The sequence below is a fragment of the Apteryx mantelli genome, chromosome 4 (assembly GCF_036417845.1).
Source record: "Apteryx mantelli isolate bAptMan1 chromosome 4, bAptMan1.hap1, whole genome shotgun sequence".
In the NCBI taxonomy this organism is placed as follows: Eukaryota; Metazoa; Chordata; class Aves; order Apterygiformes; family Apterygidae; genus Apteryx; species Apteryx mantelli.
The window spans coordinates 18,467,842-18,479,063 of NC_089981.1; the positions used below are offsets into that span (position 1 = coordinate 18,467,842).

Genomic DNA, 11,222 nt, shown 5'->3' on the forward strand with positions numbered 1-11,222 from the left:
TTTCAGCACCCATTCACCACAAGGGGGGTCCCCCATCACCACTCCCCCCTTCCTGCACACAGTTTCAGTGTCACCCCCATCTAGTCCTATGCCAAAGGACAGGGCAAGCTACACACACATCCCTACCCTTCAGAGAAAACGGTCACTTTTCTTTTGCATTTGTTTTCCTTATATTGCAGCTGTGTGGCAAGCCAATGAATTGTCTACTGGATGCACTTTATTTTATTTAATAACTAATTCTGTTAAAAGTTAAGATTCAGCTTTCTGGGCTCACCGACCCTTTCCTTCCCTTAGAGGCTGCCAGGGCACTGCACATGCCAGGAGCATGACAGGGGTGATGGGAGCTCTCCCTTGCTGCTTGGTAGGGAGCAGGTGACAAAGCAAATGACTAGGAACAGCCACCTCATAGGAGACATGGTGAGAGTGGTTATATTGTAGTTCTATAGGTGGGTGAAAAACTAGCATTCAAAGCAACTGTTGTACTAGAGGTTTTAAGTTGTTGGAATGCTGGCAGAGATGTTTGGTAGTCGCATGGGTTGCGGGGCATGAAGGGGATAGAGCATTCATTAGTTACACCACGGGATGCAGAGGCTTTTGACAAACACACATCAACCACCCCATCTTATAATTTAAGAGCTTGCTTTTCTCCTCCTGATAGATTTAGTAAGGCACAAGTACCAGAGGCTGAATCAGCACACTAAGAGACCACGCTTTTTCCAAGGAAGGTTGCTGGCTGGATTGAGCGGGTACACACATGGCTTGGCAAAGCACCAAGCCCACTCCATATGAATGAGAAGTGGGAAGAGGTGGGAAGACTGAGTTAAGTAGACACACTTACAGCTGTACGTGCCAAGCAGGGCAAGGAGGAGGGCAGCACAAACAATCTTCCTTCTCAACAACCCTGCACCAAGGAAGGGGTCAGCAGTGGGACCTTGGGCAAATTGGAGTTGAAGGTGTAGGCTTCTTATCAAGTGCTTTCACCTTCCCAGTTGTGCCTTTCATAGCCTTGTGCTTGAATAAATGGAAAGTAGCTGCCACTCATCTTTTCTTAAGGCCGAGTCAAAAGGTCTATCTTTCCAATCAAGCAACTGGATGAGCATTTACAAGCATAAACAAGCAAGAATCAGCTGCTCTGAAATCCAAAGAGCTATATGAGATCCACAGCAAATGAGGACCTAGCTGAAATACAGCAACCAATTAAAAAGGGGGAAAGCAGGCACAAGGAATAAGACAACATAATTTCTGACTTCTGAATGACAGAGCAACAAGGATATCATCCTCATTTTGAAACACTGCCCTAACACTTGAAGCAGTTTCAAGAATAAATGTATGTGCAGACATGTATGCGTGGGGATTTACTGGATTTCATAGCAAGATGCATTCGCTAACCAAAATGGCAGATTGCCTTGGTGATAAGGTTGGTATGTGTGGACTGAAATACTGTACTGTTTTAATAAACTAATATTGCACAGATGTACGTTTTGGTTTTCCAAGTAGCTCAGATCCACAGCACCTATCTAGTATATATTCAATGAGGGGCAAGCCTCTATGTGCCAAATTCAGGATAGCTTACTGGCTTCAGCCCAGGCATTAGGCAAGAGACAGTGTGCACCTTTCATGTTTTATTAGTAAGAAACATCTTCACCCCAAAGCCCAGACTGGGTTTATTTGGACTTACTGAACGCATAAAAGGAGAGATAAAAAAATCAAGTTGTAAAACTGCTGCAGGTCCTTGAAATTCTCCGTGACTGTTGGAGACTGACTTTCCACAACTGACTGCCTCAAACACTCACTGTTTACTTTTTTTTAAAATCAGCTCACTGACCTCAGTCTTCATCAGATTGGACTGAGTCATTGCCAGTATATACCAAGAACTGGTTTGCCTCAGTACTAGATGGTCTACACAAAACATTCATAGGTCAAGAGCTTGTTCCACCCCAGCAGAAGTCAGGCACACAACCAGGCAAAGAGAGAGAATTTTATTTTGCCCCAGCTCAGAACCTAGTTTTAGGGATAAAAAGCCAACCTCAATTACTGCCATACTACACTGGACACATCCGATTGCCCTAAACTCCTTTTCGAAGGACACTTTGTCCCTCCCTCCCTTCTTCCTTTGCGAGTCCAAATAATTTTGCATTTAATGAGTGATGCATAGGAAGGATTGAGTCTGTACCAAGCTCCTTGAATGTTAGTGTACAGATGGTACCTGTGCTCAGTGTTATTTCTCCCCGTTTACCAACATTCTGCTTGAATGCACTTTGGTTGATGCTCTGATTGCAATTTTTCAGATAACCATGGCTATTTATTTCTTCTTTACAGGAAGGGTAGAGACAGAATGGTTGAAAAATCTGATACAGAGGGTTTTTTTCTTTAAATAAAAGTTGTAATGAGGAAAAAGTCCCAGTTTCCCAGTGTTTCTTGGTCCCACGGGTAGAGCTTTCTGAATGGAATTGGTAACCTCTGCTTTTTAGAGCAAGAGCTCCGATTCAGATCGCTCGTCCCTTAGGAAAGGACATAACCACCCAACTCCTGGGCTAGCTCAGCTAATTCAACCAACAGGCTGGTTACAATGATGACAATCTGCATCACAAAACGCAAGGCTCACTTTTCCATAGAGGTGGCAAAGCCCACTTGCTGCCATGTCACTCTTGTTGCAGAAAAATGCAATGGTAGCTTGTAGCACGTAACATCATCTGCCTACAGAGGTGCCTGTTTCCTCCCAACAGTGGTTGGTAGCTTTGGGATTTTGTTAAAATCATTCTTGTTGCTTCCAGGCAAAGAGAAAGCAGCAGGGACTCTTTCATGCAAAAACACACCCTTTTCTTTAAACCAAAGAAACAGCTTACTGCTAGAAAGACTCTTCCAGTTGGCAAATTTTACCATCAATTTCAACATGGCAACTGTCTAGCTAAAATTGATACCAAAACTGATTTCACACACTCTGGTGAATTAACTCTTGATTGACAAAGAGACTGAATAAAATAAAGAAAAAAGCTCAGCCCAAGCACAACAATACACTTGAATAAAGCTGGAAATACTTTGGTGTCCAAACCTTTACAAGGCCAATTACTGCATGAGGCAACAACAGAAAACTGTGACAGCAATTCTGGCTCTCCATTCCTATCTCAACAAGGCTAGTACCTATTGCAGAAGGATACTGCACAGATTAATAAGAGCAAGTAAAGTCCCATAAAGACAGAGACCACTAGAAGTAGAAATGTAACGGAAACATTCACTGTTTTTTCCACACCAATTCCCCTCCAGATAAACTGGTTGCAAATGGCATAGAAGTCCAAAGCTAAAATGGCATTTAGTGAGAAACATTTTTGTATTTAAGTTGCATAGAACAGTAGTTAGCGTTTTTTTAAGTTACACAAAAAGCTTTTTAAAGTCAATTAGAAGCACAGGGCAGGAGGGGATACAGCACTGCTGTGATGTTCAAAACACCGCCTGCTGCCTTCCCTTGGCAAGGTTGCACAACAGTAGCTCAACCCGTTCAAAGGCTCACGGACCCTGCAAGGTACCGGCAGGCAAAGCCATCCCACTGGAAAGTCTGCAGCCATTTCCTAGTCACACCAAAGTAGTGCAGTGATACAACACCTGACCAGAAATGAGGCTCACTGCCTCTGAACACACAGAAGTCAAAGTTCAGCTCCTCTGCTTTATGCTGCAGCGCAGGTGTGACTGTGTTTCTTATACCACTGCCCCCTCCCCACACTTTGATAACACCTCCCAGGACTCACAGCTAACCATCAGTAATACACACACCTGTGTGTAACACTTTCCAGAGTGGCCCACTGAGATTAAATTAGTCTTCTCTGAAGGAGACACAGGATGCACAGAAGCAGCCAGTGATTTTGTTATCAACACTGCACCACAAGACTGCTTTTCGGCTACACTAATGAACTAAGCCAAAATCTGGAGCGAAAAACAGCTTCCTTCTCAGAATTACAGCCCAGATCTATGAACATGGGCTTAAGACGATATTCATTACACCAAGTCAGGACTGAGAACATACACAGGGGGGAAAAAGCAGCTGAAAGGCAGCTTTTAGAAAATGAAAATTTAAGCTAGCTGCTGGAGCATGTTACATGCTCCAGTAACTTGTCTTTTCAGCTACTTCCCTTTCTTCTAGTCCCTCTGCATGTGAGTTATATCAACACGCTTTCCTTGAACAAATTAAGCTCAATGGGACAATTCCAGCATGAACAGGCAGAGGGCAAGTATTATACACCAACAGAGAGTGCAAGCCCAAAGGCATCTACATGCAAGGAAAAAAAACCCAAAGACCAAAAAGGCTTAAACACATACACTGATCAAGATGCACTTTTAACTGAGCATCATCAAATAATTCTTCACTTATTGCTCTTTCTTTTAGGGAGCACTTCCTTTTGACAAGAGCCGACTGGGCAAATCCTTCTATGAGGATCTAAGCAGAGGCAGCATTACACTGTGCTAGAGGGGTGCTGTTGTTAATGTAAGAGTTGGAAAAAGCCATACTAGCAGAATTTTCCCATGAGAAGTCAGGTTTCTCACTCATGAAACCTTTCCCTGTAAGAAGGGAAAACCAGAAAAAACATGGCCTGGCCTTCTCTCCAGCCCTTCAAGTTATTACTGTGATTAGCAACAAGAAAATTAAAGCTATCATGCTGTTTATTCTCCCTTGACACTTTACGGTGGTGCACTTTGTCACTGTGTTTCAGAACTAAGTTGCACCTGAAGCACATGTTCACAGTGAGAATTCTGCACTCTGTGCCATGGAAAATTTAAAGGCTCTTAGTAGAGGATGAAAATCTGGAACTCGGTCCCTAAATGATAAGGGGACTCAAAACTTCAATTACTGCAGAGAAGTCAGCATTACAGAATCATCAGTATGTTTAATCAATTGAAAGCAAATAAAAATAATAGGATCCCTAGGAAGCACAGATACCACTACTCCAGCTGTATTCTTATAGACACCAAGCTTTTAAAGAACCATCACACTAAATCTTGAGCTTCTCATAAATATATTTATATCATTGAAATTAAGAGCCTAGGATTCAACATTTCACTCATGCTTTACTCTATTTTCTTTGTCCAAACCGACTTTCAACAGCTCCCTTTCACAAATCTGTGCGTACTGGAAATTTCATGACAAAGTTCTGTTTGTAAATAATCTGCAGGACATTTGTGTAAGGATACTAATCCTACCAGCAGTTCCAAGAAAGTATCACTACAACCTCAATTTGTAACATTTTCTGTCTAGGAAACAACACAAAAGCCTATGCCGTATCTGGCCTGACAAAAAATATGCTAGCTAGAGAAACACTGTCTACTTTGCTTGAGTGAGCTTTTCTTTAAATGACCAGTGAAGGGAAAGACTGAAGTGGAGCTGAAGTAATATAACAGATAAGACTGTCTGGCTTTTTAGATCTCAGGTTTACCAGAGAAGTGACCCTACCATCTAAAAAACTTGCGTTCTAGATGCAGATGACTGTTTCAGTACAAAGATGGAAATACAACACAGAAATTCACAGTCCAGGAAGACAACCCAGATGTTATTTGTTGCAGCCAACCCACTTCCTAAGAAAGCCCTAATACTCTGAATTTTAAAAAGTTAACTTGCACATAAAAACCAATCCAGACAAGCCATTTTGGTTACTAAAAATATTTGTAAAGTATACTTCGTCACTGATTTCTTAAACAGTCTGCCATGAAGAGTAACAAGCACAGGAAGACAAACTGGCTCATTGCAGGTTGGCTACACTATCTCAAGGAGAATGCATTTCCTCCTGAGGACTATGATTTCTCCAGGCTGGGGCAAGGATATAGAAAAGATTTTAGCTGAAGAATCTAGGTCCAAAAGGGTTTTGAGAAATAAGGCTGTTTAAGTCACTAAACCTTTCTGGCCATTAATTCTGGAATTCTGCATCTTTACAAGCCAAACTTTCCCTTTGCACACATGGTACAGCAGTAATAAAGTTAACAGGATGCTCCAAAGCCAGCTATAAACAGGTACAGAAATAAATGTATTTCACCTAAGTCTCACTTTGTCAGCAGAGAGGAAAGGATGCAGAAACACCATCTAAGAACATATCAAGCCTGCACTGTCATATAGGAATGACGATAGCTGCGACCAAATCAATATTGCCTATAAACTATTTTTAGCACCAGGAAGGGAAGCAACCATTAGCAACAGGTCTATTCCCTTTGGTAAAGGGGATCTGAACACTGTTACTGTCCTAAAGAACCTTTTCCCTCAACATCACAAAACAGGTGAAGAGCTTTAAGTTGTTATTGCTACTGAATACAAGGCTCTTCCACAGTTACATGACAGGCTGGAAAAGGGCCATGAAGCCCATTTAATTCAATTCACTTCCTCTTCCATCTGCTCTAAACAGCCATGCTCTATTAGTCTTCTGAGAGCAATTGTTTTTAAAATGAAAAATGCCAAGAGTCTATGTACATCCAATGTATACTATTCAAAACCACTACAGACTCTCCAGTTCTGAGCTGCAGCCCATGATCAGAGAAATGCCAGTCTCAGTATTATTCCACCTAGCTTTTACTTATCTTTAAAGGAAGTTTTAAAAGTTAAACACAAGCTCCCTCCCAGAGATGCTTCCCAACTACTTTGGAATTCAGTACCAGATAAAAGGAACAGACTAAACTCCATGGGCACCAAAGAATGGGTCCGTTTCCTTTCTCCTTTACTCCTTCCCCCCTTAGAGTACAGAAAACCTTCCCCTGTACAACCAGAGAGGGACTGCAAGCAGCATCATTATCACCAGGAACCAGAGCATCTACATGAATCAGGCAGCCCTGCACATAGGCATCAACATGCTACAGGCAGAACAGCCAAGGCAATGAAATCACCCACTGCTATGTAACAAGTACAAGTGAACTCAACCAACAATTTGGCCAAAAGAGAGTGCTGCTGTCAGGATACCCACCAGTTCTGCCACTACAGCACGTAAATAGGAAGAGTTGAGAAGCAGCTCATGAGATAATAGTATGGCAGGGCAACCATCTGCTAAGGCAGCAGCTTTTGGTTTTCATCTCCTTCTCCGCCTCCTGCTTTCTTTACCTGCCCTTCCCTGCAGAAAGGTGGTAAAGATTACATGCATGCTTTTGTCAAGAATAACTGAAATAATGATCTTTTTTGCTTACTACAAGCTAGCCTGCTTTTCTAACATACCAAGAACACACAGACTTTCCTGTATGCTCTCTGGAAAACTGGAAGAGAAAGGTGAAGATCATACCTAAACCACTTCCTTTTGCCCCCAGTTTCTTTCTGGATGCCCTCTGTTCTAGGTCTCTATCTTCCACAGATGCTCCAAAGGAAGTGCCAAGTTAGAGCAGGCTTAATAAAACTAAGACACCCATCTAAGGCATACAGATTTAGGTATGAAACTTCTATTTCCCTCAATTTAAAAAAATTTTGTGAAGTGCCATATATTTTACAGTACAGTTGTGATTTGCACAATTGAAAACTACATGCCACATCAGAGCGCATTTTTACCCTCAACATTAGGGAAGAAAGTCTAAGCTCCAGTGATCACCTCACTGACATGCTGGATAGCTTGGCAATCTAACAGTTAACTCATTCAATTGAAGCCATCAGTCTGAACAGCAGCTGCTCACAATGACACAGGTCATCAAGCCACTTGCTCTCATGTCCAAAGAGGTTACCGAATATGCTTAATCCTACACCGTTTACTCATTGATAGACCTCATTCTACAGTCATTAAAAGGCACTTTTTCCACCGTTTATCAATACAGCCGTGCAGAACATTTCTGAAGGCTACATGGCATGAAAGCATCATGTTCTGACGGAAGTCTGCTCAGTGCACATCGCAAGCTGGCTAGCACAGACCTACTGCCTGATGGCACTGGCCCCAGGTGAGACTGAGGTACCACAGTCTACAGACTTACCATCCATAAGCCCAGCTGCCCAACACAGGCAACAGAACAAGCGCACAGGCCATCATGGACATAACGGCACACTGCACCACTGCAGCTGCCCACCAGCACTCACTGCAAGAACTCCATCCGCTTCTCCTGCCAAAAGCTCAAACCTTCTCTCCTCACAAGTGCATAGTTGCCATGAATAGCAGAAGTTACGCACATCTGACTGGCGGAGGTTTCTCTAAGCCTCACCTATGAAGACCAATGACAACTGAATCAACATAAACGCTGTAGTTCACCCGTTACCGCAGGCAAATCATTTCTGCTACCCAGGGAGTCCTTCCAGTCCTACACTCCTCCCAGTGCTCTCCCCTCACCCCAAAGAGAATATACTGTATTACAGAGACTTTCATATTGGGAAAATATTTTAATATAGTAAACAAGTCAATTTACCTTTCACATATTTTTAAATAAGTTTATGCTCATTATTAAACAAAACTGGTTTTACTTAATGGTTTACAGCCTCTAAATTCATCTTGTTCCCAGTTGATCTTGTAAATAGTGACGAACGCGGACACCGATATCCTTTGATAGGTAACAGACCGGCATAAATAGCATAGGAGTTCAATACAGGTTCGAAGGGAGAAGCTAGCCCCGGTGAGGGGAAAAAAAACGAAGCCACAAAATTCCCTTTTGAGGAAAGACGGGGACGGGGGGAAGAATACCGGAGCTGTACTAGTAAAAATGCTTCCTTCCCTTGCCGACCCCTCGGCCGGGTCCGTCTCCAGCCTGAGCTCTGCAGGGCTCGCCGGGCAGAGGGGCCTCCCCTCCACGCCGCCGGGCAGCCAAGGCGCAATCCCACCTAACAGGGTCCTCCGCCGCCGCCGCCGCGCCTCCCTGCTGCCGGTCCCGACGACGCCCTGGGGGCGGCCCGAGGAGCGGGCACGGTCCTGAGCCGGAGCAGAGGCGCGGCCGCCCGCCGCCAGCTCTCCCGAGGCCGGGCCTGCCCGGCGGGCCGCGCCGCTGCGGCGCTCCGAGGCCTCTTCTCCCGCCGCGCCTCCCTGCCCGAGGGGCGACCGTAACGGCCGCCCGCCGCCGCCGGGGGGGGGGGGGGGGGGAAGGGGCGCCCCGCTCGCCTCAGGGGCTGTCGCGCACCCGGCGCGGCACGGCGGCGCCCGCCTCGGCCCCGGGCGGCGACGCGGCCGGGCGGTCCGTGTCGGCGGGGCCGGGGTCGGGGCCCGTCCGCGGCGGCGCTGGCAGAGCCTCCCGCGTGGGTCCGGCTGCCCCGGGGGGCTGCGAGGCCGCGGCGGGCCGAGGTCCGTCGCTGACCGCAGGGCCCGGCGGCGCGGCGACGTGGGGCTGCGAGGCGGCGCCGGAGCCACCGCCGCGCACCGGCTGCCAGATGAGGCTGTAGTAGACGGCGAGCACGATGGCGGCGAGCGAGACGGAGAGCACGTAGGCCAGCACGGTGGCCAGGCGCACCCACTTCTTGTTGGTCTTGGCCGCCATGCGCGCCTTCTTGTCCCCGGTGTAAGTGGCGGGCTTGCCCCGCTCCGCCCCCGCCTCCTTCTCCTTCATGGGGGCCCGGCCCTTGGCCCGCTGCTCCACCGTCCCCTCCGTGGTGGGGGCTCCTCCTCGCCGCCTCGGCCCGGCCCGGCCCGCCCAGCCGGCTCAGGACATGCTGCTGCTGCTGTCACCGCCGCCGCCGTTCCCGCTGCCGCCGCCGCCGCCGCCTCCTGCTGCTGCTGCCGCCGCGGCGGCCCGCGCTGCTCCCGCTGCCCGGAGGCTCCACCAGGCTCGGCGAACGCGCGGAGGCGGGGGGCAGCGCTGTGGCAGGGCGGCCCTTAAAGCGGCAACACCGCCCGCTCCGGAGCCTTTGGGGAGGAGGGTCCGCCGGGAGCGTTGTGTTTAAAGGGGCGATTCCCCCACCGTCACCCCCTTCCCCCATTAGCGCGTGCGCGGCCGTTGGGGCGCGCGCCCTCCTGAGGGGGGAGCGGCGACCGTTAGGGCTCGCATGAGCTGTGGGCGCGTCTGAGGGGTGCTGGCTGGCGGCAAGTGAAGGAGGCTGTGGCCTGCGGGGGGCTCTTATGCTGCGTGATCCCTGCAACAGCCTCCGCCTTGGTTTTGCGGTGCTATCCTCGGCTCGCCTAGCTAGCTCACGCCAGCAGCGTGTTAGCCCTTTTCTCTTGGCACCTGTGCTTGGGCCCAGGTTAGTCAGGGTTAGCAGGTGTCGCCCTTTTCCCTTAGTACGTGTGCTTGGGCCCAGGTTAGTCAGGGTTAGCAGGTGTAGTGACGTCCTCCTGGCCCAGCGCTGGAGAAGGGCGTCAGAGATATGCCTCCACTTTCTTAACGAAAAGAGGAGTTACTTCTCAATGCTACCTTAGCTGTGGGTATGTAATGTTGCCTGCAACTTTTGTGAAGTTTGAAGGATGCCCCTAGCTAAGCAGCAATTTTTGGTGAGGTTATTTTAGTTCCCTTCTAATTGTGCTGATCCCAATCCTGACAAAATTATTTAAAGCCTTGTTGTTGCTGTTAGGATGTGGATTGGCTTTGTTCTCTGTATTCCTTTTACCCCCCCCCCCCCCGAGCATTATATTGTTTTTCTCTGAAAACAGCTGAAACACCTCCCCAGGGTATGGATCCCCCATCCCAGAGAGAGATGTTGGCTTTTTGGAAGGATTTAGCTGCTTCTTTTAAAATCATTCTCCTCCCTCTCCTAAATCTTAGAACAATCAGGCTGAAAACCTTTTGCTTACAAGAGGTGGCAGTTCTAAAAGAGGCTAACAGCTGCTGGAGAAATGACTGTTGCCCAGAAAGGCCTCAGAGGAAATGAGTGACTGAATTTCAAGTTAAGTGTGGCATTTTGTTTTTCCTTCTAATAACAAGAAAGAATGGAGGGCTGGGAGAGAAGGGGAAAAGCTCTGAATTTCCTGCGGGAAGGAGCATGGAACCTGCAGCGCTGGGGCAGAAAATACATACTAAGAGGGAGTAACTTAAAAAAAAAAAAAAGCCTGATTTTTGGCAAAATGTGGATTATGTTGACTGAAAGCTCCGGGGTTGTCATATAGGTGTGAAGGGGTGGCATTGTAGCGATGATCTGCGCACGCCTACCCCCAGCATTTTCACCATTAACCCTCAGGTGGGCACTGCACGGAGCCCTCGGTGTCTAAATCCAAGGGACTTCTTAAAGGGGGAATGAAACTGCGTTGTGCGGGCAGCTGAGGGCTCCAGCTTATCCTTAAAAGGGTAACACCGCAGTATTTTGGGCACTAAACCGTCCTTCAGCAGAGTGGGCTGATTTTGATGAGTGTAGCAGCCTGGCTGCTCTGGCTCTT

At 47.4% G+C, this 11,222-nt stretch overlaps 1 protein-coding gene across 1 annotated transcript; it reads right to left on the reverse strand.

Annotated features, from left to right (window-relative positions):
* Positions 1-6,979: 6,979 nt before the first annotated feature.
* INAFM2 (InaF motif containing 2) lies at positions 6,980-9,693 on the reverse strand. Its single transcript, XM_067295466.1, has one exon. It carries the CDS (start codon positions 9,463-9,465, stop codon positions 9,025-9,027), a length of 441 nt encoding a protein of 146 aa, XP_067151567.1. The 5' UTR covers positions 9,466-9,693; the 3' UTR covers positions 6,980-9,024.
* Positions 9,694-11,222: the final 1,529 nt, after the last annotated feature.

Excerpts from the sequence above, each read along its gene's own strand:
- INAFM2 (XM_067295466.1), bottom strand. The coding sequence starts at position 9,465 with ATGAAGGAGAAGGAGGCGGGGGCGGAGCGGGGCAAGCCCGCCACTTAC.